Genomic DNA, 26,614 nt, shown 5'->3' on the forward strand with positions numbered 1-26,614 from the left:
TGAACAAAGCACTTTTTTCATTCTCCGCTGGAGTAAAAAGCTTGCAGAAGTTACTTTTCACTCCTTTTCCCTTTACCCTTTCACTTCAGCCTTTTCTGCCTCACTCATAGACATCAGATAAGTAGTTTGCAGCGATGAGCCACTTCAGGGTTAAAGCTGGATTTGCCCTGTGGGTGCTTTATGGGCCCTGTTTCACATTTACACCAGTTTGAGTGGAAATGTGTCCTTGTGCAGAGACATCGTGGTGCTGGCTGCAGCATCTCAGCCTGGGGAGGCAGGTGCTGTGTCTGCAGCCCACAAAGCTAACGTTTTGCAGACTCATGAATCTGAAGGTCAAGGGGAACTGATTATCCCAGCCTTCTCGGGAGACCGACCGCAGGTTTCCACCTCATGTGCCATGAATCACGCCTGTAAACTCTGGGATGGGCTTTTGAAAAGGCATCCAGTCTCAAGCTGTTTGTTCAAGTTCAGTGAAGGCCTTGCTATTAAAAATGTTTTGTTTTTTTTTTTAAAGGAATGGGTTTGGGGGAGCTTTTTACTATGCCAGGGTTATTTTTACTCTATTAAAATTGCCTCTGTAAGAAGGTAGGACAATAGGAAGTTGCCTTGGTGTTCATGAGGAAGGAGGGTGTTTGTGTGATTGCTGGGGGAGGCGCAGACTCTTTGTATGAATATACATTTCTTAAATGTTTACTTTTTCAAGGGCTTCTTTTGATGTTGGTTTGTTTTTTTAATTACAATAAACCCTTTGCTCTAAGGGAATGCTGAACTCTTATTCAGTGCATTCTTTTAATTGGTTTTAAAATGACACTGTGCTTACCTATTGCTTTAAAATTCAGAAGTGCATTACGTGCATCTGTGAAAGGCAAACACCCACTGAGCTGGATCCGCAGGACCAGATGGTGTTGGCAGCTGTATCTGGCGTCAGGCTTGGCCTTGGTCGTGGTGATGCATCTCTGCGCCTGCTCCGGCTCTCCAGGGACGCTCAACACTTCCATATCACTGGAAGGACCCACAGGCCTGTCTCCCAAGAGCCCTGCAGGGGTTTCTTGGGGATTTTGGTGGGAGCAGCATCCCTGCTTTTTTTCTGGGTCCTGCTCACCCAGAGCTCCGTACGAAGCCTTCAGCTCTGGAGATGCTGAGAGTGGCCAGGACCGAGTTAGCAAAGAGGGTTCATGAAGCAGGATCCAAGCAGGAGACTAACAACGAGGTTATCCCTGAAAGCGGGGCGCCTTCGTGCCCTGCTCCTCCCCGGCCACAAGCAGCACAGCGCTCCTCGCTTCTGGCGTGGAGCAGCCGCTGTGTTTAGTCCTGGTCCTCAGTGCTGAGCGTGGAGTATCCACAGCCAGGCCACTTCATGCTGACTGATGGAATCATAGAAGGTTTGAGTTGGAAGATAGATCATCTAATTCCAAACCCCTGCCACCGGCAAGGATGGTGGCTCTCACGTTGGCAGGCTGTAATGGTCGGCAAAGGTTTGAAACCCAATATCGCCCGCGCTGGTGACTGCCAGGGGTGTGCAGGCGGCAGTGGTCACCGGCTCTGGGTGGAGGTGCTGGCGAAGGGAGCGGTCACTGCTTCCTGATGGTTGTTTTATAGTCAAAGCAGTGAGGTGTTTTCACAGAAATCAGTAAAAATAGAGCCTTATTGATCTCACTATGGAGCTTTGTGCAAACAAATCCAGCTTCCTGACCTGTGCTGGTGGTTTGCGGGCAGCAGGGAGAAGCAGAAAGCTGCAGATTCTTGCGAGCATGGTTTGCAGGCAGCTGGTTCAGATCTGCCTTGAGAAGGAACAGGCTGCTGGTCTAGAGCCTCCCATTCACATCGTCCAGAACAGCTGTGTGGGGTTTTGACTTCTTCAGAGGAATTTTTAAAAGGAAAGAAAGATAGGATGGGAAAAATGCAGGAAGGAAGGCAAGGCCTCAGAGGAGATGGAGAAAAGTATGCTGCAGTATTGGCCCATGAAAACAGAGGCGCTTCGGAGGCTCCCTTCCCCCAGACACTCACGCTGCGCGGAGCCAGCTCTGCACTCCAGACCCTGTGCTGTTCAAAACACCCCAAGTGCTTCTCCTCTTCCTCCCCACTAGCACATATGGAACCAAGCAGCGTCACTGCTCTCTTCCATGTACTTTGGCACTAGCGAGAGGCTCCCGGGTCGTGGCGGTGGCCCCCGGGGGCCTGCGGGTGTTCCTGCTCTGCCAGGCATCGGGAGTTTCTCAGCCTCCGCCTGCCAGCCAGCATCGGGCTGGTGAAGGCAATGCTTGGTGCTTTGCTGAGCAGAGGTCCCCAGGGCGGGCAGCCCAGCAGATAATGTGCCAACACCGGCTGTGCCGAGCCCGGCCACGGGGCGCCACATGCAGCAGCCCTGCTTCCTCCCTCCCATCCAAGTGAAACACAGCTCTGGAGCTGAGGGAGCGTGGAGCTGCCGTCGCACACCCTCTGTGGCGCGTCAGGCAGCTCCAGGGACTCTTCCCTGGAGAACAAGGTGCCTCCTGTGCCCACACACACGCAGGGCATGGCTCCTGCCTCTGTGACCCCTTCTGTCCTGCCGCCTGCCCGACACCCCGTGACTGCTGCAGAGGCTGTGCCGCTGTTGTGCTGCCGCTCACCTTCACCGAGGCTGTGGCGATGCCTCGCAGCCTCCTTGGGGCTGGGGTTTGCTACCGATTCCAGCGGGGATGTGTTTGTCTGGGTCCGTGTCATGTTTGTGTCCTGCTCTGTCACTACTGTTGCTGAACACCACTGTCTCCTGCACCCTGTGTAATGGCACGCTCTGCGTCCCACTGCCGGTCCCTTTGCTCATGATCAATATTCTATTTCTCTTTTTCTTGTTCCATGCAAGTGAGCGTGGCCCATCTCGTGCAACAAACTGCTTCCCTGCAGAAGTGTCTGCGGGGGGTTGGCCTGTGGTCACTGGCTGGGCAATAGCAAATAAAAGGGGACGGGATGGCCTTTCCCTGCAGCGGAGCTGGTATGAGCTGTAATTATCTTCACTTGGTTTCACTTTTTTTCTTTCTTTTTCTTTAGATCCCAAAACAGCCACTGAGACAGAAACGGAGATCTGTGCAGAGTGGGAGATAAAGACCATTACCAGTGCACTGAAAACCTATCTGAGGTAAGGGAGAAAAGCTTCATTTGTTGTGGGGTTCAGGACTGACTTGGTAACTGTCTGGGGTGCTGCTGCCTATTACTGTAGATCCTTCACAACGGCACTTTGTTAGTAACAAAGAAGAAAATGCTATTAGAGAATTTATTCTGTTTTTTCCTCTTGACCCTCCAGCACATTTGAGTAGGACGTGGGGAATAGAGTCAACACTCTGAAAGACACGTGCATCATACAAACATGATGTAACACGCTTGTTCTTGGGTATTGTGCCTTGATTTAAGCTTTTCCCTAAGCTTTCATGATGGGCTTCCACCTACTGAGCATGTGGCAGAAGAGGGCACAGTGCTCCTCCAAGGGCTGTGGCTGTAGGGCTTTCTCAGAACTGGGTGCTGAGCTTTATTGTCAGGATAACTTCAGTGTGCAGGTTGATGTCGTTATCATCGAGGGCTCCCTTCTAAAAGGGCTGGTTTGCCGGCAGCAGCCAGCACCTCATTACCCACAACATGCTTCTACCTGTCACGACTGCAGCATCTTGCTTGCTGCTGCTGTTCTGTGTTGGCTTTTATTTGAGAGAGAGAGAGAGGCTAAATCCAATTAGGGTGATTAGTATAATTAGCTTGGTGGATCTCAGCCTAGAAAATCACAAAATGCTACATAATTTTGCATGATTGGCAACCTTTGCTCCAGAGTCTGAACTGTTTGCAAAGCAATGGAGAACATCAGCAGCACCAAGATGTCCTGTGAAAGGGATGGGGGAGTGGGAGTGGAGAATGGGGAATTTATTGGGAATGGTGACTGTTAAAGGTTTATGACTGGGCTTATTTATCCTCCTAATTTCTTTTTAAACTGACTTATTTTAAACTGAAATCACAGGCTTAGATGTGTACCAAAACTCCGTGTTACTGAAGGAATGCTAAAATTAAAACTTAATTTAGTGTAGCACAGGACAAGAAGGGAGAAAAAATTGAAGGTACTTCAATCGATCTGATTCCTTCTGATGAGAGGAATTAATTAAAGCTGCTGTTGCTTAATTCTGTGCTTTTGAAAATGTAGCTGAAGTTATGGTAAGGGCAAACCTTTGCTTCTGTGGATTGTGTTACTCAGCTGTGTTTTCTGTGTGTTACCTTTTCATCTTCCAGAATGCTTCCGGGGCCGCTCATGATGTACCAGTTTCAAAGGAGCTTCATCAAAGCAGCGAGTGAGTTTGTTGGTGTTTATGGCTCCTCTGAGAGAGGAGTGTAATTTGCAAGTGACTGCACATAACCTCTGCCCTGCTGCTTCCTCACTGACCTCCTTGTTCTTCAGTCCCAGGAAGTGGAATAAGAACTGGGTGACACGGGGAGTGTTGTTGTTTGGGACTTAGTCAGATGAAAAGGAGCTGCAGATGGTGCAGGGAGTGGAGGGCTGGCTGGTGGCAGGAGCTGCTGCTGCGAGTCTCTCTTACTTGGACCATCCTCTGCCAAAATGAGGGAGGCTGTTGTTCAAACACCACCTGTGGGGCTTTGATGAGATCAGTTGTGGTTCTGATGTCTGTCCCGTTCTCCTTTGACTGCCCTGGGAAGGTGCTTTGTGTGAGAGCAGGTAACTCAGCCAGCGGCTGGGACCACAGGCCAGGAAGCTCACGTGGTCCATGACGGCGTTGGTGGTGGCCTCCCTGAACGGCTCCCGCTTAGGCTGTCGGGGCACATCTGCCAGCACCTGCGGACACAACCAGCCTGCTGAGGACCAGATGCTGCAGCCTCACTGGCCGCTGTGCTGAGCACATCCTGACAGTGCTTGGGAACACACTGGATGGGAACACACTCTTGCTTCCTGTTCCTGAAGTCAGAGAAGCACTGGTTACCACCAGCAGCTTCCCTGATCACAGCAGGTTTTTTACACAGCTGGTCTCTGCTCGCAGCTCACTGCTTCAGCCCATTAGTTTCTTCTTTCTGGAAACAACTGATTGAAGTTGGTAGAAAAGAAAGGTGCTGTGGAGGGTGTCTGCAGCATCCCCGGGAGATTGGAGCAGGGAGCAGGAACTTCAGGTCCGGGATGTCTGTTGGTGTTGATGTTGATGTTCAGGCCTGCATGCCTCTTCTATAATAACTCCCCTGATGCAGAGATAATGGAACAGATCCTTCTAGAAGCTATGCTAAAGCACATGAGAGACAGGGAGGTGATTAATGCCAGCCAGCATGGCTTCACCAGGGGCAAGTCCTGCCTGACCAACTTAGTGGCTTTCTATGACGGGGTAACTGCAGCAGTGGACATGGGTAAACCGACGGATATGAGCTATCTAGAGTTCTGTAAAGCCTTTGACACAGTCCCCCACAACATCCTTCTCTCTAAATCAGAGAGATATGGATTTGATGAGTGGACGGTACGGTGGATAAGACACTGGTTGGATGGTCATATTCAAAGAGTAGTGGTCAATGGCTCAAAGTCCAGATGGAGATCCGTGACAAATGGTGTCCCTCAGGGGTCTGTACTGGGACCGGTGCTGTTCAATATCTTTATCAGTTAGATTGACAGCGAGATCAAGGGCACCCTCAGCAAGTTTGTGGATGACACCAAGCTGAGTGGTGTAGTTGCCACACCATAAGGATGGGATGTCATCCAGAGGGACTTGGACAGGCTGGAGAGGTGGGGCTGTGAGAACCTCATGAGGTTCAACAAGGCCAAGTGCAAGGTCCTGCACGGTGCAATCCCTGGTTTCAGTACATGATGGGGGATGATGTGATTGAGAGCAGCCCTGCAGAGGAGGATTTGGGGGTGCTCGTTGATGGGAAGCTCGACAGGAGCTGGCAAAGAGCGCTCACAGCCCAGAAACCAACTGTGTCCTGGGCTGCATCAAAGGAAGCGTGGTCAGCAGGGCGAGGGAAGTGATTCTGCCCCTCTGCTCCTCTCTTGTGAAACCTCATCTGGACTACTATGTCCAGCTCTGGAATCCTTAATGTAGGAGGGATATGGAGCTGTTGGAATGGGTCCAGAGGAGGCCACAAGATGTTTGGAGGGCTGGAGAACCTTCTGTACGAGGACAGGCTGAGAGAGTTGGGGTTGTTCAGCCTAGAGAAGAAAAGGCTTAGAAGAGATCTTAGAGCGACCTTCCAGTACCTGAAGGGGGCCTGCAGGAAACCTGGAGAGGGACTGTTCACAAAGGCTTGTGGGGATGGGACGAGGGGTAACGGCTATAAACTGAAGAGGGGCAGATTTAGACTAGACATTAGGAGGAATTTCTTCACCATGAGAGTGGTGAGGCGCTTTAACATGTTGCAAAGGGAAGTTGTGGCTGCCCCATCCCTAGAGGTGTTCAAGGCCAGGTTGGATGGGGCTTGGGCAGCCTGATTTAATGGGATATCCCTGCCCATGGCAGGGGGTTTGGAACTGGATTGTCTTTAAGGTCCCTTCCAACCCAAACTGTTCAATGATTCTATGATTCTATAAATGTTCTTTTATTTCCAACACAGAACTGGAGAATCAGGAGTCGAGGGTGTCCGAGATCCACAGCCTCGTTCATCGGCTCCCAGAGAAAAACAGGCAGATGCTGCACTTGCTCATGAACCACTTGGCAAAGTACGTTTATGACTGATGTGTTTTTCTCTCCTTTTTCCACTTCATCTGAAAGTTAATAGTAGTAGAAAAGTTTCCGTGTGTGTGTGTGTGTGTGGTTTTGAGTCATATCTGGTTGGGAAGAAGCTGGAAACTTGTGTGTGAGTGAAATGAGGGCCGACTGATGGAGCGGTGCAGAGGGAGGGGGGCTTCCCTGCTGCCCCATGTCCCTGTGCGGCCGTGCCCCAACCCCGCGGTGGCAGGAGGGACCCAGACGCTGCTGGGAATACAGCGTCGCTTTTAATGGCGTGGTAGTGGGGTTCGACTCGCCAGAAGGAAGAGCAGAGGTTAAGCTCCTCACTGGGTTTCAGATCAAACCTCGTATTGAAGGACCAAAAGCTATTTATTTGCTACAATAGAAGACCACTCCAGGACATATTTTCTGCCTTTATGCAACCAGATTAATCAATACTTGTAAGTCATCTTGAAACTTTTCGAGGGCAAAGGAATTGAATAATTTTTTTGCTTTCAGTGGTAGAGCTGACCTATAATTTCCCATCTTCTTCCTGCTCTTGCAGGTTACCATGGAAACCTTTGATTAGTGTTTAAAAAATGAAAGCATCATCATATGTTTGTGCCAGCCTCAAGGCTGCGGGGTTGGACCTGCCCTTGGTGTTCGCTCCAGTGCTGCGTGAGCGGGAGGGATTAGGTAGGGCTGGAAAAACTGGGGAATGAGTTAATTGGCATCAACGTTTAGAAGGTCTGGGAGAACCTGAAGTTATCTGTTTTAGAGAAAAAATAACAAGTGATACTCAAAATAGGCTTAAAAATGATTCCAGATGCTTCCTTATGACACGGGTTTGTATGTGTTCCATGGCCTCCCTGGCAAGGCTGTAAAAAACTAAAGATCCCAGTTTCAAAACTTTCTGCATTTCCAAGCCCCAGCTAAGCGCCAGGCGCTTCCAGGTACTGCCATCAACCAAATATGTGCGAGGAATCTCATAACCACTTAAGTGCTTTTTGTTTAAAGGAAAACCTGGTGGTGTTTGAGTAAGAGACGTGGGGAGGGGAGGCAGGTGGTACAATAGGTTTCATGCTGCTTGAGTAGGGAAGGAACTAAAACAAAACAAAGACAAACAATGAGTGCAGCGGTGCTTGCTATATTAGGAAGAGAAACAGCTCATAGCGGTTATTTAATGGGAAAAAAATTGTCTCGGAGAAAGGCAGGAAGCTGAGGAGCGAGAGCCTGCTCCGCTGAGCTTGCTGCCCTGCAGAAGCTCGCCTGGCCCTGCTGCCTTTCCTGGGGACCCCGGTCCTGGCTGCGCTGGGTGACCTGTTAGCAGAAGGGACATGCTTCAGGGTGGGAACCAGCGTGATCTGGGGGATGCCTTGACCCTGGCGAGGGATCCACAGCTAATGGGGCAAAACCAAAGGGCCCCTGCCAGGCCCTGGCACTGCTTGGAGGGGATTGTGTCTGCAGCCTTTTTCTTTGCGGTATTTCTGTTGGGTTTTGTTGGTTTTGTTTGGGTTTTTTACTTTATTTTAAGCCATGTAAGAATAATCAAGATTTGCATTTTTATCAGATGAACTAGAAAAATATTTCTCATGGTTCTGCTGCGGAGACCTTTTGCACTCAAAGTAGAACTCAATACCAGTCAAACAGAGAGTCTGTCCCACGTTGTCTTACATCTCCTGGGTTTTGGGTTGTGTGCTCACTGTTGCTCACTCCAAAGGGACGTGGGGCTTCTCCCGTGGCCTGGGGCTGCAGTTGGTAACAGTGATGAAACCGTGCTGACACAGCCGAATCGTTCAAAAACGGCATTTGTGAACCGACATGAGATACCAGACGGCATAAGTGGTGCCGAGGTGGTGGAGCAGAGCCCTTCCCTCCACACCAGGGGAGCCTTGGGGTTTCCCGCGGCAGCTGCTGCCATTCGGCACGGGGCAAGAGGGGCTCACGCCCCACACTCGCTACGAAGAGAGGGGGGCATCGGCTCTGGGCAAAGCTTGGCTGCTCCTGGGGTGCGTCCCGCTGCACAGGAGAGGAAAGGAGCTGGAGGCCAGGGGAGGCCAGACCCAGGCAAAGGCAGGGCAGAGGGAGAGGAGTGTGTGAACAGAAAATGAAGCTGATTTCTGTGTCTTGCTGTATCTCTTAAGCCAATTTGAGTTGCCTCCTCTTTACGTTCAGGTGCCCAGGCAATTATCCACTTTGAAATACAGTTCGTGCTCCTTTGTCAGGAACGTAATGCTGCACATTTCCTCCTTCCTCCTCCACCACACCCTGGTTCTGGTGAAAGTTGCTATTATGATGTTGTCCTTTGCCCCATGAGTAGGTGAAACGTTTAATTTTCCTTCATAGGATGTGTTCACACTGTCAGGATTCCTGTGATACACTCAGCTGTGATTTAACGTTCCAGAAAGAGAGAAGAGCATTTTGTTCTGATGCTTTTCCAAGGGGATCTCTGCAGGAAAGCCTCAGCACCCACCGTCATGGTTTCTCCTGTCTCAGGCCAGAACAGCCCATGTCTTTCAAAGAGTTGAAAGGCAAACCCAGCCTGTCTTCTCTTGTTGTTTGTAGCTGTTTAGATACCAGAGTCGCTGTTGCTTGGTCAGTGTGTTAATTCATAAAATCATAGAATCCTTTGGTTGGAAAAGACCTTTGAGATTGTCAAGCCCAGCTGTACCTGTCCACTACTAAACTGTATCTCTGAGCACCTCGTCTACCTGTCTTTTAACCCCCTCCAGGGATGGTGACTGCTCCACCTCCCTGGGCAGCCTCTGCCAGTGCCCGAGAACCCTTTCAGTGAAGAAATTTCTTCTAATGTCCAATCTGAACCTGCCCTGGCACAGCCTTTGGGTGTTTGCAGGGGGTGGCTGGTGAGAGGGCTCCTCATCTCTGGCTTTAAAAAGAAGAAATACATTTTTTATAGCTACATGAAGCACTGGTGCTAGGAGACGTGGTGAGCTCGCTGTGCATGGTAACCAGCCACCCGTGATGACGCTGCCCCTCACCACCGTGTGCTCCCCACTCTCCCAAACGCTTTTTCCAACATCATTTTTGAGCCATTTGTCCGGCCTTCCCCAGGCCTGCTGCAGCAGGAGGCTCAAGCTCCGCGCTGTGTAGGGCTCCTCACACCATCTTCAGGGTTTTCTCTTTTTATTCTGGGATATTTTTCGCAGAAAGGAGGAAAACAATCCTTCCTCCGTTCTGCTCCTTGGGTGCAGCAGGCTGGCCCAGCACACGTCACCTAGCAACGCGCCTGCTTGATGCTTTGGAGTTGTTTTGCTGCAGCACCCATCTCCACGAGTGGCTACACTGTAGTTTCTAATGCTTTTTTATCAATGGAACGTGCTAGTTCTGATTAAACCAATTTATTTTTTCCTGCCAAATACATTAAAGCAGTGCAAAGGAAGCGGAGGTACATGGTAGTGCTGCCGAGCTTGTGGTGCCTGCAGCGATGGCGCTGGCGGGAGCGGAGCTGGTTGCAGAAAATTGCCATTTGTGTTAGTGGGGCTGTGATAGCAACCCTGCCTTTTTCTCCTTTTTCAAGATGTTTTCTCATTAATAAATGCTCTGGAGGTGCAGAGCAGGAGGATTTCACTCTGAATATCTTTGGGAATTTAGGAATTATTTGTTTTGCATGGACCTAATTTGACACCTGAGCCTTGCTTTCTTCTTGCAGCAGCAAGATCCAGGTTCTCCAATGCAGATGGTGCTGTGCTTGTGCCCCCTGCAGCGGGGCTCCCATAGCCCTGCCTCGCTCCGGTGCCACCGCTGCTGTTCCATGTGCCCCCGGCCCCAGCCTGTGCATCTGCTGCTCTCCTGGCAAAAGGTCAAAACCATTAAGGAGGCTGCAGAAGAGATGCCTGGATGCGTATTTAGCAGAGTTAATTATCTATGATCATTCTCAGCTGCAGCCTGGCCAAGCAGTCACTGGTTCCCTTTGGTTTTGCTGTGGTGGTGTTCTCTAGTTTACGTGTTTTAACCAACGTGATAGTGATTGCTGTCTGTAGCACAAATTGTTTTCCACTTATCAGCACCGATGGTTTCCATGGGCTCTACAGGGTGGCTGCTATCAGCCGCGGCCCCACAGATCCAGCAAATCCCCCTCCGTTAGAGCCCCTCGGCGGCTGGGACAGGGGCTGGATACGAGGCGAAGTGCAGTTCGCAGGGCTCTGTGCTGCATGAGGGCGTGTTGGCAAAGGAGAAGGAGCAAAAAATCCTCTGGGTCTTCTGCCTAAAAATACAACCTGGCACTTGTTTTCCTTCTCATGGAGCAGCCCCGTCCTTGGCAGCCCCGCGCCGTGCTCTGGGGCTGTGCTGCCCGTGCAGAGCCCCGCGGGAGCTGGGGTCTCCGGCAGCAGCGTGGTGCTCGCTGTGGCAAGCTCTGTGCCCAGTGGCTTCAGGAAACCCATGGAAGCATCTGTGCAGGACCCGGGGTGGCCGCTTTCCCTGAAATGTGCTTTTCCTTGGGTTGTTTTCCCTGTTTCCCCCCGAAGGTGCAGCCGGCGAGGAGGCTGACGCCTCTTGGCACAGCAGGTCTGATTTCATCCCCGTGGCAGCTGTTTATGCTGCTGTCTGGTAACTATTCATTTGCTTGATTTATGTATTACTTCCAGTAAGTCATTCTTGTCCAGGACGTTCTGGAAATTTCCACTAGCCGCTGCGGCCTCTGAGATGCTCTTCTCTCGTATGCTTCTCGCCTGACTCGGCTGCCAAAGGGAGACAGCAAGCGAGCTCTGACCTCGCACAGCCAGGCCCGGCAGCATTTCCCCACGCTCTTGACCATGCACTGTCCCTCAGAAATGCTGGTTTTTTTCCTGGTAACTCTTTCTGATCCCTTTGGTTCATGGCACCACTGGCTCCTGGGTGAATCCCTGAGGGTTTGAGCGACCCAAAAGGATCTGGGTGCTCCCATGGGTGGCAAAAGGCACGGCACATGAGAGATGACACCCCGTTGGCACACTCAGCCTTGCAGGAGCTGGGAGAATCCTGCCTGGCACTTGTCTCTCCCGGATCTGGCTCTTGCCCTGCTTTTTCTCCCCTTCTTTTTTTTTGTTCCCTTTTCTTCTCCTGTTTTGTTTCTCTGCTTTGTGTCTTGGGTTGGAGCATTGAGTCCTGATACCCAGGGAGCTGGGGTGGGCGCAGCCTGGTGAGCATAGTGCCAGTATCCCATTCCAGACTCAGTCCCGAGCTGGTGCTGGTGTCACCGGTGCTGCTGGGCATCCCCAGAGCCACTGTTTTGAGGCATCCACAGTCCCATCTAACCCACGATGCTTGGTATGGTGGCTTAAGGGGGATGCGGAGAGGGGATGCCACGGGCTGTGTGCCCAGCCTGGCTGCAGCCGCCCAGGGCTTTGTCCCCACGGTGGTGGCCAGTGAGCGCCGGTGCTGTGTCTGTGCAGGGCAAAAGCTGTGAGCCAGCGTACGGTGTGAGGAAGAAGGGAAGTTTAGGCTGAGGATGACGAAACAAAACAAGAGCATTGCTGATTTTGAAAATAGTTGTTAGCAACTATTTTAAGTCAGCCTCCTCCCGGTTGGAGCCAAGCCCACTCAGATCAATAAATATCCCTTTTGTTTTAATGTTCTGACATGATTAACGATTATAACTAGTTGTCTGTCTGTTTTCCTGGTCCTGCCTGGGGAAAGCCACCCAAGGTGGCAGCATCGTGGCGGGCTCCGTGCAGACAGTGGGAGCAGGGGGTGGAAGGAGCAGCCTGGGAGGGCGGCTGAATGGGAGGGTAATGGCTTTGGCCAGACCTCCCCAGCTGCTGCATGCAGACTCTTAGATGCTCTCCATCTCTTTGCAAATGGCGTGTGTCCATTTTTCTTCACCTTCCGCAAAATAATTCACTGCATTATTCAGAATATGCCAGTAGATCGGCTCCTTCCTTGTGCTTGAGCCCGGAGTGCCTGACACCAGATACACAGCAGCAGCACAGCCAGTGCGGCCCTGAGCTGCGCTTGCAGTTAGCACCTGGGGTAACAATGATACTGGGAATGCCTTCCCTTGCTTTCCTGGTATTTTTGCTGCTCAGAACTTGTGGTAAGGGGATTTTTTCTCACCACAGGAGCCCTGTTGCAGGAGACAGTCCCTGTGCAAGGAGCTGCTCTGGTGCGGTGCAGTGGGCCCTTACGGACCATTCTCACGATGGAGCTGGAGGGAGCGAAAGCTTGCGGGGCAGAGCAGCACCTTGGTGTGCTTTACTGAGGGAGCTGGGGATGCCCTCTGCACTGCGGGCTCAGTAGGTCCTGGGCGGGGGGAGCAACGGGAGTTGTGCAGCCTGTCTCTCTCATACTGTTCCGGTTTTGTTTTTAAGATGAGATTCTGCAGAATTACAAACCAAAACACAAAAACCTGTAGGTGTTTGCTGTGTTTTTTGGGGTTTGGTTTCCTGTAATGTGTAAATTAGCAAAAGATTTTGTTCTGCTTCTGCAAATGAACTTTTAACCTCCTCAGCCTGGAATAGCTGCTTGCATTTTCTGGTAGCTTTTTCTTCTGTGCTGCTCCAAAAGGTGTTTCTGTTTTCTGATGTCTCCCCAGTTTTTAGCTGGAGAGGAATGCACTTTAGAGACCTCAGCATCTCTCTTATCAGATTCTTTGCAGCTCTCATATCTTCATCTTGCATAGAATCATCTCTTGAGATGCAATAGCACATGTCTTAAATTAGTTTAAAGCTTCCCTCACCCATGCTGGCAAGGCCAGTCATTTAGCAGTGTGTGATGCAAAGGGCACTGGATTTGCTGTGGAGTTTTGGTGGTTGAGCATCCTTGCCAAGCTGCTGCGGAGCCGGGATCTCTGGGAGAGGGACTAGGTGTGTTGTGTTAGACCAGCAGGAATTCTTGTGGGCTTGCTCTTGAACTTTGCATTGTTGAATAGAGGTTGTTGATAGCACATAATCATCTGGATTCTTTTTAATTGTTCGTAACAGTGAAACTGAAACTGTGTGCAGAAACAAATTGGCTCTGGAGTGAGCAAAAGATTTCCAATAAGTAGTTGGCATCTCACGTATCTGTGGTGGTGTCTCCCCCATCCCCGCAGACAGAATGGGACTTGGACTCTTCAGTGACAGCTGCTCTGGGTTGCCCTTGATGCTGAGCAGCATTTGGCCCCTGTAGGGAAGGGTGGCAGCTCCTCTTTGGTGCCTGGCGTGCTGTCCTGTGGCTGTGGGACGGGTGCTGTCCTCACACAGGGCATCACCATTGCAGGGCTCCTGCAGCCCGTGTTCCAGCTCCGTCCCCAGGAGATGCTGAAGGGTGAAGCCCTCTTTGTCTGGCTGTATTTATGCAGTTGGGAACTGCAGTGACGTTTGAACACCAACTTGTGGCTGTGGCTTTCACCCGGGCATCAGTGAAAACCAGCGACACGGCTGGGGCTTGGGGAACACGCCACAGGCCTGGGCTGAGAGTTGGCCACCAGGGATCCCCTGTCAGTGCCTCCCTGAGGTCTTGCCTTAAGCTCAGCTTGCCCAAAGCCAGAGCTGATGGCTTGGGAAGCCCAGGCAACTTGGTCTGAAAAGCCTGAACCAGAGGAGCGGTGCAGCACCATGTGTGTTTTCCTTGCAAGTCGCAGCACGCATGGTATTCACACCAATTATGCTCACCGATACTGAACTTCACATTTGGCCTCTGCATCTGTTCAGTGTGATATGCGTGCTTTTTTTTTTTCCCTGGGAGTGAACCCAAGCATCCAGCTGTGGCCAGATTCACCCAGGAGAAAAAGAGAGTCTTGTTGGAGCAAGTCAAACCACCCAGAAACAGTGCAGTGCATGTTGTGTCCCAGCTGAGCAGGGAAACTCGAGAGCAATGCGGCTGCTTGCTGAAAACCCCTTTGAATTCTCAGTGTTGCCTCTGAAAGTTTTGTTAGCTGCATTCAGAAAGTTTCTGCTCATCTTTGCTGGGAGGTTTTGTATTTCCCTGGTGATCTGTCCTCCTTTTGGATCTGCTGGCCTCCATCCGGATCTGCTGGCCTCCATTTGCATTCCTCAGTGCTTGGCTCCCGGTGCTCGAGCAGCGGTGCTGTAGAAGCTGCGATGCTGTCTCTGCAGCCTGCAGAAGGCTTGGGCTGTGTCTGATGTTGTTTTACCCATGCTCCCATCCCTGTTCCTGCGTGCTGAGAACATGCAATGACCACGTGGCAGCTGAGCGAGCCCTGCAAGCTCATCCCCCGCTGCTCCGCACTCCTCTGGCCCTCACAGAGCTCCTCTCATCCAAGAGCAGCCCAGAAGCGTGCAGGCATATCCAGAGCCTTTGTAAACACGACAGGATAAGTTACGGTCATGCGATTTGCTGATGTATCATTTCTGTTGGTGTGCGCCTCAGCTCCGGAGGTGCAGTGGAGCTGGTCGTGCTCCCTGGTTCTCCACTCCCCTCTGCCTACCAGAGGCCACTGCGGATCGATCTCCCCGTCACCTCCTGATACGCACGTGTGCCTTGTAGGAGCATTCATCCAAACATGTGGGTGACAGATTTTCTGTGATCACTGTTATGAGTCTTATTTTAAAACTTGAACTGTCTTCATGGATGTTGGTGCCATTCAGTCTTCCTTAGAGCAGCCTTCCAGTACGGAATGGGGCTCCAGGAAAGATTTGTCAGATAGTGCAGGGATAGCACAAGTGGGACAGGTTTTAAGCTGAAAGAGGGGAGATTGAAATGAAATCTTAGGAAGAAATTCTTTCCTGTGAGGGTGTTGAGGCCCTGGCCCAGGTTGCCCAGAGCAGTGGTGGCTGCCCCATCCCTGGAGGGGTTCCAGGCCAGGTTGGATGGGGCTTGGAGCCCCTGATCCAGTGGGAGGTGTCCCTGCCTGTGGCAGGGGTGGGACTGGATGGGCTTTGAGAGCCCTTCCAACCCAAACCATTCTGTGGTTCTATGAGGTGGCCGTGCTCAGATGTGCTTGATGAGCTCTGCGTTGCAGCATTTTACAATTGATACCCCTACAACGAAGCGCCGGCCGTGCTCCCAGCTGCTGGACGGTGTTCCCAAGGCACGTGGGCTGTTGGGGCTGGGTATCCTGTGGTGGGTTTGAGCAAGGAGCAAGTAATCCCTGGGGAGCCGCAGGGGCGCTCTCTCCTGAGGTTCAGCTCCTCCGGCCCCTCATAGAGATCCAAAGCTGAGCAGTGGGAGCTGCTGGCGTGGCAGCCAGCCTGGCCCTTGCCCGGCTCCTCGCCTGGCTCTCCACCTACACGCTCATCAGCTGCAGACCAATTAAACTGAATAATGTGGAGGGATGACTTGAATTCACCCAGGAACATTTCCCAGAACTCATTTGATTTTATCTGATAAATACCACCAATTGTGTGTGCCAGCAGCCGCCTGCTCTCTGTCCGGCACCGTGCACCATCTGAATGAAACAGATGGAGAAAGGGGGAGCTGGGAGGGCAAGGACGATGCCTGCGGGGTTTTGCTGGAATGAAGGCAACCCCAGCAGCCCTGCTGACCATCTCTCTTCTCCTGGGTCGGGGCCTGGGCTCCCCCCAGGCAGGATTTTCTTTGTAGGGACCGGTGCGAGCACAGCTGCTGCCTTGGCTGAGTCCTTCTCTTCCGTGTGCTGACTCGCTCCCCACCGAGCAGATGGTGGATCCAGAGATGCCACTGTCTGCATTGCCTGTGCTTTTTATCTTTCATTCATGCCCAAAGTCAAATGTAAGTGTTTTAATTTGTAAAAAACTACTCAGAGCAGCCTAAATAATTCTGGCGCTTGCTACCTCTCCGTGTGATTGGCTTTTCATGTGGAACAGGAGCTCTGATGATGGTGGCAGATGTGAAGCGTATTTTTACCTGTAGCAATATGAATTAGCTGCATTATTTCCCATCCTGTAAGGTGTCGTTAGGCCAGATGTAACAAGCACATCGCTTTCAATGGTTTGTCCCAGGCATGGAAATAGGAACACTCCAGACTCTGCCTTTGTTCCCGCTCAGATGTTTGTTATCTCAGAGATTTTTCTTTGAATCAGGGAAGATATTCGAACTGGTAACAGCGCTTTTTGGCTGGGTCTCACATATATGTGTTTTGTGTATAAAATACATGCACGGAAAGCCAGAGCTCTGTGAGGAGCAGAGCTGGGCCCACGGCGCGTCCCCTGGAGAGCCCCTCACTGCCCGGGAGGCAGATGCTCGCTGGTGGCTGGAGCAGAGCAGCATCGCCGCTGAGGAACCAGCACCAGCACGACTGTGTCCACTAGTGCTCAGTAGTGCTAGTCATGCCAGTTCAAGTCCTCGGTTTGTCTGGTTTTGCTGCCCCTGGCGCTGTGTGTGGCATTCCACTGCGGTGCCTGCTGGCGCTGTTCCTGCAGTACAGGTTTCTCTGTAGGTCAGTAGAGTTCTTTAGGTGGATTGCCATGAAAATAAATATAAGCTGTTGACCAGGCTGAAGAAATTCATATCGTAAAGGTCTGTAAAATAAAAGAGAGTCAGCACAGTCCTTCCCCAGCCCACAACTCCCCAGCTCCACTTTGCTTCTCCCCTGTTACGCGATGCTGGTTGCCAGCCAGTGCAGCACAGAAATGTTTACTGGTCCTCTGTGCTTTTTCTGCACTGAGGCTTGACTACCAATTACTCTGTATTAAATTATGTTTGGTCACGCTGGTGATTATACAGTATCCAAGCAACCCAAGCATAATCTAGTTTAACACACAACACAGATTTACTCCTCTCTGTTCTCCTTTGCTTTTCTGAAAGTGAATGTAAAGCGAGAGGGTGACCATGGACACCCCAGGAGACGACCTGCCTGTTCGGCTGCAGGGACTGCGCTCCCAGCCCATCCCCTTGGGTGGCAGAGCTTGGTCTCCAGCTCCTTTGGCTGGGTGCTTGCAGTGGCCTCTTGGGTTTGCACCAAGTGGGTCAGGTCTTCATGGAACTATGTCCCCTTGCAGGGCTGCTTGCTGGTGATGCATCGCTGAGTGCATCAGTGCCCCTGGTCCAAGGGCTCTGGGTCTGACCCACACTGCTAGGCTGCTCTCCCACCAATCCCAAGACACATGGAGGAAGAACAGCCCCGAGTCCAGAAGTCAGTGATAGCCAGGCACGTTGAAAGTGCCAAGCCAGCGGTTAAGAGGTTGTTCTGCATGTTTCTCTGTTAGTTGTTGATTCCCACTTGCTTGCACTGGAAGTGACTTCTGCAAAGCATGGATGGGGAGAGAACTGAAAAAGGACCCATCTAAATTACCATTAGTGCAATTGCTTTTAGAGTGTGCTAGGAGCCAGAAAGAAACAGCAGGTTAAAAGGAAAAGACAGCAAATACTTGGAAACCTTCTAAAGGGCAGCTCCAGAGTGGCACTAACAATGCCTGCCAAAAAGCACTGACATTAAGCACACTTTGGGGTGAGAACACCCCGTCTTTAGAAACCGTGGCATTATTTTCTAGCACAAAGGATGATGAAGAGGTATAATTTTTGGTAAATTATCATGTGAGTAATGGATGTGGAATTTGAAGGATGTGAAAGGTGAATCATGTGTTGTAGCATAGCTTTGGTAACAGAGTGCTGTGAAGACGACTGCTGGAAAATTACCTATGGTCCAGATCCAAGGTTCATGTGCCACCAGACCCGCACGGCGGTAGAATGGTTTCTGTGCTTCCCAAACTCAGAGCACAGGCAGTAAAGAGCAGTTTGGTGCTGGCTGCGAGGTGGAGGCGACGGCCAGCGCTTGTGTTGGTGCCTGGGTGTTCCTCGGGCAACGGGCTCAGCCAGGTCTGTGGCCGGTGCTTCTGGACCGTGCCCTGGTCGGGAAGCCGTTAATAGTTTGGTCTGAAATAATTAACAGGACGGTGCCCAGCTGCCTCGTCGTAATGAGTCAATGACAATGCAATTTATTAGAGTGATGAATTACATGGTAACGGTAATGAGAAATGGAGGCACCTAATTTTGCAAGACTTCAATCAATTCTGTTGTTTTCTTATAAATTAACATTGTTTTACCAACCACAGAAGATCATTAAAATTATTATTTTATTAATACTTTTCAAAACTATTTGAAATACAGCTGTGCTTTTCAAACCCCGAATAGCAGCACGTGTCTGAAATACAGATGTTGTTGCGATGTAAAAATGTTACTGGTATTTGTAAATAACTTGATAAGGAGGTGGCTTGGAGTGGGGAAAGGATTTGACTCCTTGTATAAGTAGGGTTTTTTCTGTAAATGAGCAACTCTCTCCCCGAGTAACATTTTGTTTCCTGTTGGACTGCTGCCTTTCTGCTCTGTGAGATTGTGACCTCCTAAAGAAAGATCTCTTCTCCCTTCCCACTCCGTTGGCGTGTGCAGCTCAGCTGGGCAGAGAACGAGGCTGAGGATGCTCTTGTAGAGGAGCTAAGCTAGTTGTTCTGAGCCCCTGAGCATTCCTGGATAATAAGGTCGTCTTCTGCTGCCTGAGGATCTGTATATAGGGATGAGAAATGAAGAGTTCTTTGCTGGTTCAAGTGGGATTTGGATGGAAAAGGATGGAAAGTATCTTTTCTTTTCAGCCAGCCCTAGGTTACACTGTGCTGAATCACATATTCATGGAATGGTTTGGGGTGAAAGAGACCTCAAACCCATCCAGTTCCACCCCCGGCCGTGCACAGTGACACCTCTGGCTGGATCAGGTTGCTCAAAGCCCCATCCAGCCTGGCCTTGAGTATCTCCAGGATGGGACATATATAAGCTGAGACAGCGCACAAATGAGCACTGTGGTGTCTTGGACCTGAGATGTGATAGAAGCTCACAATAAGAACTTTTTGGGATATTCTGGCCAGATCTGAGTCTCAGCCTGCCTTTATGCTAGCCTTGTGCATTGTCCAGAGAAAACGGGAGAGAAAGCAAAGGGAAAAGGCACTTAAAGCCCCCTTCAGCTACAATAGTGTGATTGCGGTGAAGTCATCGAGTTTCCTGGTTGAACAGGTCAGGAAAAAACCACAAGAGTCACAGAGCTGAGGCTGTAGGGCTTCCACCACAAGTTCTCGTTGTGTCACCCATGCACGTGTCATTGCGTTATGTGTGACTCCAGTGTGTGACACAGCTGGAGTCCGTGGTAACTGGTGAGGTTGGTCTATGCCTCAACCAGGTGTTTCCCACGGAGCAGCTGAGCACCCAGGTTGCCCACCACTCGCTGTTGGCCATGGCCCAGGGCCCTCTGGTCTGCATCCCGTGTTGCAGCGTGCCCGCCATGCACAGCAATGGAGCTTTCTGGACTGAGCTGGAGCAGAGGACGTGCCCCAGTAGGGTGGCTGCTGCTTTGTACCACTAAAACTAGGGGCAGACTGGAGCTCCTTCACAGTGTCCCCTCCAGACGCGCATTAGCCGGGTGCCAGGTTGTCAGTGTGAGCCATTTCACCTTGACGAACTGAGCTGCTCCCACCCGTCTGCAATACTTTTGAACATAAAAATAGATGGAGGTGACAGGGAGGAAGGCTCAAGTGTCAGTAGGTTCCTGGGAGAGCGGATTCCTTGGTGAGGTGGAGAAGAGCGCCCGTGCATGCATGCGGGTCTGGCGGCAAAGCCTGATCTTTGCCCTCCAGCCTGGTTTGGTTGGGCTGGATGGGGCTGACCTCTGATGCAGGCAAAAGCTTGGATGAGTGAGAAGGAACTGGGTTTTGGAACATATTAGGTCACTCATTCAGCTGGAGAGCGGCGTGTGTCAGAGGTCCAACAATTTGTTTTTAGAGGAATTTTAAGCAGTAATGATTTGAGATGTTTTCCTGGTTTGCAACATGAGGCTCAGTGGCCATTGCAGCGTTGGGATTTTATGGGATGAGCCAATTCACTGGGCAGAAGGGGTTCCAGGAACAGAACAGTTAAGTTTGTATTTTTCCACATGGCTGAGCCTTCAAGGAGCTCACCGGGAGTGTAAGAAATGTAAACAGCGTTGGGAACTCTGTGCCAGCCCTGAGGCAGGGAGGGGGTTCCGTGCACATTAGTTCTGTCACCTACTTTTTCCCTTTTTCTTTTTCCCTTTCCAGAGTTGCAAATAATCACAAGCAGAACCTGATGACTGTGGCCAATCTGGGTGTGGTGTTCGGGCCAACGCTGCTTCGACCTCAAGAGGAAACAGTTGCTGCCATTATGGACATCAAGTTTCAGAACATTGTGATTGAAATTTTAATAGAAAACCATGAGAAGGTAATGGCTTTCCTTGCTTCTTTCATTGCAATTTATTTATGAAAACGAATTTCTCTCTCTCTGAGCTGCAGCTCCCTCTGGCAGGGCCCCCCTTGCTCCCTCCGGCGGAGGCGGCGTGGCTGCAGGCGGTGGGGTTGTGCCGGGACAGGGAGCAGCCGGTTCCTCCCAGGCATTCCCACCAGCGATGGACATCACTCGGGATATGGCTTGGAGGCTCCCAAAGTGCCGGTTCTTGGGCTGTAGTTGCACAAGCAGCGCTGCTGGCAACCAGCCTGTTTTATGGTCATCTCAGCGTGAGTCAGCACATCCGTGTCCCCATTGCAGAAACCCCCCTTTCTTTCCCCTTCCCGTTGTTCAATAGGAATTTATCCTTAGTTTCAAGAGATGAGTGCTAAAAGAAACTGGTGAGAGATGAAGACCTAGGCTGACTTCCTGCTTCTCCAACTAATTCTGTGTTTATTCAAGCACAGGCTTTATCCACAGTGTTGGTCACCTAAATTATGGTGCATTTGTGTTGTCAGTGGTGAGGATGTTCTCCTCTGTGAGCTCGGTGGGGCCATGGCACTGGCTGTCCCTCCTGGCTGGCCGTGTGGGGTGGCTGAGAAATGCCAAATGCTAAGAAAATGCCATTTTCTTCTCGATTCTAACAATTCCCTGTTTATGACTTTTTGTTCCTCTGGTTTGGTTGGAAAGAAATAACTGATTTGTGCATTCGGACTGAGAAGAAAGAAGCAGAGGCAGGCTTGCCCCTGGCCGGGTCCATGGTGACAGGGTGACATCGGTGCTCTGGCACGGAGCTTTGCTGGTTGATGGCTTGAATGCAGGGGGTTTCTTGCATTTTAAAGTGCAAGACTGAGCCTCAGGTCTGTGTGGTGCAGGCAGCAATACCAGGGCACATCTGTGTGGGGCTGCAAAGGGGCATCAAATGCGCAGCCAGCAGGGATGGGGAGACAGTGTCCTTTGTTGTATGTTCTTGGGGAAAGTGCTTCCACAGGCACATAAAGGCTACGGTGTGAATTTAGGATGAAGGAGCTATTTTCTTCTCTGCATGGAATGTAATGGCAATGATGGCTTAATGATGAGCTGCTGTGCAGAGGGCTATGTGGGCAGCAGTGATGAACAAAGCTCAGCTCCCCCAGCCCTGGTCCAGCGTGAAACCTCATGTTGGCCTTCGATGGTCACCTCTGTGTCTTGGTCATCTCTGTGTTGGTACAGAGAGCATTCACCACTTCTCCCTGGTGGAGATGAGCTCTTTGCCTGCACCACCAGTGTTATGAGCAGCACAGCGTTGCTACGAGCAGATTTCATATCCCATCCCTTCACTCTGCTTTATGGAGCCCTTCCCTTGTGGGCCCTTACAGAAACACGTCTTTAGGCATTGATTTTTTTTCTGCCTAAACCGTGTCTCTTGCTTTGCCAGCCGAGACCTCCATCAGATGCCATCTGTTGAGGAATCGATGGGATATTTCTGCAATTATTGTGTCTGAGTGGGCTGCAGGGCTCATATGTGCTCACCAGCCAACTTACAGCTCCTACCTGAAGATGTCTTGGTGCTCCGATGCTTCCTCCTCCTTAGAAGTACTTTATGGCACCAGCAGAGGGTGAATCTGCAAGGTGGTTTTATGCGTTCGTCACCAATTAATTCTGCAAGTGAGGTTCCTGCCACCCTGGGTGCTTGGGTGCAATTGCAGGGTGCTGAGCTGCCCTCGTGGGGCTTGCAGGGCTCGTGGGGCCGGGGCCATCAGCAGCCGCCACTTGGCACAAGGATACTGTGCATGAAATGTCTGCAATCGCTTGTCCTCCTTTCTCTAGGGCTCTTGGGAAACCGTCCTGGGAAGGAGGGAGAGAGAGAGAGGAAAACCTCTCAAGTGCAGCGTTGGGGCTGGTTCAGCTCCCACTTTAGGACCATTTCAGTTCACTGTATTTCTTAATTTCAATTGATGGGAGCTCAGTGACGGCTCCTCGCAGGAGCTGCCGGGGTGATTAGCGATGCCAGTTGCCTGCGCCGGTGCTGCTGGTGCTCTATATTGTTTTACCCCAGTGACTCACTGGCGCTGTTTATGATTAAGTGCATTTGCAGGGACATCGTAATTGATTTGAATGGTTCCTGGCAATCCGCAACTGTCTGCTCTTAGATTGTATTTCCCCCAGGTAAGTGGAATGCCTATCCTGTCAAAATTACTGTTGTCATTCTGTAACGAGAAAAAGAAAAGCAAGCTTGGTGATAACATCTCTTAGTCTGAATAACTGCTGGCAGCTTGTTTCCACAGTCGCTTCAGTAGGCTTATCTGATTGCCGGGGCAGTGGAGAGGGGCTGGGGATGCTGGGCTGCTCCCTGCTCCTCTGCCAGCATTTGCAGTCACCCCACCTGAGATCTGGCTTTTCTTCCACCTGAGATTATCGCTGGAGAAAAGCATTCATCCTAAAGCCATAAAAGTGTGAGAGAAGGATGCTGCAGGATATGGTGCTGATTGTCTGATGGCTTCACTGGGTAACAAACTTTGCTCCCGTTGGCAGCACCTCCGGATTAGCGCGTGCCTTGGGTGCCATGTTTCCGATGTGCTTTGGGAGTGACGTGCGGTTTGGAATCGTAGTCAGCAAAACAGGGACTTTCTGAAGGTTCCTGGAAGGACTGTTAAATTATGGTTTGCTCTTTGTTGCCAGAGCGTCCGACACAGACCATTAAACCTTGTGTGTGATCCAAAAAGTTGAATTGTTTCTGGAGATTTTAACAGGTTTCCAGGTCTCAAATCCAAATTGTTTGTTCTACTCGCAATAACAGCAATAAACTCCAAGGTGTTTTTTAAAGCATCTCAGACAAGTTGTCCTCGAGGTCTCTGCACACCAAGGTGTCACAGGCCTTGTGTTTGTCTTTATGATTGGAGCTGCCACAGGGAACTGCTGCGATTTGGGTGCTTTCCCATGGGTTGTACTGACACCAAATCTTCTGGAAATGTGGAATGATGTTGGATGGGCGTTGGATCAGGGCTTGGTGCGGAGGTGGCAATGGCTCCATTGCCTGGTAGATGTTCCAGCACAGCAAACAGGAGCCTGGTGCTCCCCAACAACCGAACAGAACATCAAATCATTTCCTAACAAGATTTATCCATTAGTGATTCCTAGCCTTTTCTGCGTAGGTTTGAATACAATACATTAAGGTAATGTGTTATAGAATATGTCCTGGTTATATGTAATTAAATGGATAAAATTATTTTTCCCCCATGGCTCTGGATGTTGCCGTGACAGCCAAACCAAGAGTTCACCCTGTGCAGCAAAGCAAGGATGCTGTGTTGTATGCCTGGTTACTCAAGTGATTGCTCTTTGACACTGTATTTCTGATTTAAGATTTCAATGTTAGCCAAAAGTAATACTGAAATACTGTTTCATCTGACAGTCACAGATGTTCTTTTCCAAGGCCTAAATTTTTATAGTTCTCTGGAAAAGGCCATCTTTCTGCAGTGTTACAAAATTAAGAGATCGATTTACTGTCTTGATGATGTTCCCTCCAGACAGAAGACTGCCCAGGTGAAATGTTAATACAGCCAAGATTGGTTAGAGATTAACTGTGCAGGGGTAGGGCAAGAAAGAACAGTTTTAAGCTGAAAGAGGGGAGATTTAGATCAGATCTGAGGAAGAAACATGAGACTGGGGAGGCCCTGGCCCAGGTTGCCCAGAGCAGGGGTGGCTGCCCCATCCCTGGAGGGGTTCCAGGCCAGGTTGGATGGGTCCTTTCCAATGATCCAGCGGGAGGTGTCCCTGCCCATGGTAGGGGTGGGACTGGATGGGCTTTGAGATCCCTTCCTACCCAAACCATCAGCAGCGCTGTCAGCAGTGGCCTTGGCCAGTCCTCATGTAAGATTTTGTGCCACTGACGTTTTGACCATCCCAGCTTCTCATTATCCAGGTTTCTTGAGCGAGTCCAGGTGCACCTTTGTGCATGGGACTACTCCTGTTACATGGCATCGCTCTGGTTTGGGCAGGATTCCTAACCCCTCTGTAAAAAAAATGGGCTTTATGGAGTAATTAATGCCAAGTGTGAGGAGATCCTGCGGTGTGTGCTGGGTATGGGCAGGGAAGGAGGGCTCTGATGGAGGGGACACCATCCCAGCCCCGCCTGCACCCCCAGTGCAAGCATGGGTGGCCTGGCAGCAGGCAGTGTTTCCTCCACAGCCCATGGGAAGCACACGTGCCTCCTCCCTGTCCTTGCCCAGAGAAGCCGATGGTGCTGGGGAGGTGCCCTGGTCCTCCACGCTGGTGACGGGCATGGGCTGTTCCCTCTGGAGGAGGCACAGGATGAAGGATGTAGCAGCACCTGGATGTGTTTCGTTCAGATGCAGGAGGGGTATTACAAAAAGCCTTTTCACTGCTGTCTGAGATGAGGTGCTGCCAGTTCTTTGCTGTTTGCAGGCTGGGGAGAAGGTGTTGTGGAGTCATGAAAATGCCGCTCGCATCAGACCAAGTGAGCGAGTGTAGTACAGCTGTAAATGTGATATATGAATCCTGGCTGCTTCTCTCCCACTCTGGCTATTAAACTGTCTCTCTCCCCTTTAATTGGTCTCTGTGACTGGGAGAGCTGTAACACAGGTTTGTGCAGTGAGGAGCACGTCTCGACTATTCTTGTTAAATTAAAAAATGAAACGAACCTGAGAAACCTTCCTGTGAAGAAGAGTGGGGGTTTTGTGCAAGCAATGTCTGAGCTGAGGGAGGTGGAGTGGGAGGTTTTGGTCCAGCAGTGCTGGCTTCTTTTGCTGCTGAAGGGATCTGTGCCGTTTCCCGGTACATAATGATGGCAAAGCATCTACAACGAGCTATTTATCTCACTGTTGTTGGAGGCTCAGACTGCTCCCTCTTTAGACTTCCAAAATCAGTTCCATGCTTTCTTTAATGCAGCTGTTAATTGACTTTTCTCCATTGTGAGCAGCTAAACTTAGCCTGTGTGCTTTGTGCTGCTCACGGGTGGGAGGGAGTGGCTTTTAATAGCGCTCCCTTTGCCTCCAGGCTGCTCCCGCTCCCTCCTCTCCAGCTTCATCTCAGTGGAGATGCCCTACTAGGTGTGAAGCACCAAGGAGATTCAGGACCAAAGGCCGTTCTGGAGAAACGCTGGTGTTTCTGCTCCATCAGGAGGTTGTGTGGTGCTGTTGTGCCCATGGTGTGCTGGCCGAGCCGCGGCTCTCCGTCCTGCTGCGGTGTGGCTGCTGGCCTCGCCAGCAGGGCAGCGGGTGTTCCTCGGAAGCTCACTGCTCCAGGCCAAAGGGCTCTCATGGAGAGGTTGTGGCTCAATAAAAGAAGTTTATGAGACAGCCAGAAGTGTATTTACTGAGCCCTTGCGGTTGTGTCGGTGCCTGAAGCACCGGCTGCAAACACAAGGGCTTGACTAGAGCCCGAGCCATCAGAGCTCAGGACAGGGAGGGCATGGCAGGGTGTGTGTCACGCTGATCAGGCGTTGTAGCCGAGGTGAAGAGATGGCTAGGATGAGCTGGAGTGTGTAAGATGTCAGACGATTAAGGTTTGCACTAAAATTGTTTCATAATGATGTTCCAGCTGTGGTTAAAAATGCATCCTCCTAAGCAGAGCCTGAGTTTAGTTACAGAGTTCATAATTTAAGAGCCTATATATTTTCTCTCACTAAAGATCAAAACAAAACCAAAATGAAATCCTGGAAGTTTGTTTTGAAGTGTGCTGTGGGAAATCATTGCATAGAATGCAGCTCATAAATCAATACTTTTATCTTCCTAGATTCATATATCTCATTATACTTCCTAAGCAGAATTTACTGTTGAAAAGCAATTTGAAAGCAGAAGTGTGTTAAAGCAGGCAGTGGCTGTGCTGAGCTGGGCTCCGTGGGGTGCTGGAAGGGCTGGTGGGGTGCAGGAAGCAGGGTGCAG

General features: G+C 50.7%; 1 protein-coding gene across 6 annotated transcripts in view; it reads left to right on the forward strand.

The window, feature by feature from the left end:
- Positions 1-26,614, forward strand: part of ARHGAP26 (Rho GTPase activating protein 26) — a 200,940-nt gene that overhangs the window by 120,328 nt on the left and 53,998 nt on the right. For all 6 annotated transcript variants that reach the window (XR_008452247.1, XR_008452248.1, XM_054079751.1 and 3 more), the window contains 4 exons: positions 3,028-3,115; positions 4,246-4,304; positions 6,556-6,661; positions 20,570-20,729. Coding sequence is in view for 4 of the 6 variants with exons in the window: in XM_054079751.1 (XP_053935726.1) it covers positions 3,028-3,115; positions 4,246-4,304; positions 6,556-6,661; positions 20,570-20,729 (413 nt within the window). In the remaining 2 variants the exon portion in view is untranslated. The remainder of the gene's footprint in view (positions 1-3,027; positions 3,116-4,245; positions 4,305-6,555; positions 6,662-20,569; positions 20,730-26,614) is intronic.

The sequence above is a fragment of the Cuculus canorus genome, chromosome 14 (genome assembly GCF_017976375.1).
Source record: "Cuculus canorus isolate bCucCan1 chromosome 14, bCucCan1.pri, whole genome shotgun sequence".
In the NCBI taxonomy this organism is placed as follows: Eukaryota; Metazoa; Chordata; class Aves; order Cuculiformes; family Cuculidae; genus Cuculus; species Cuculus canorus.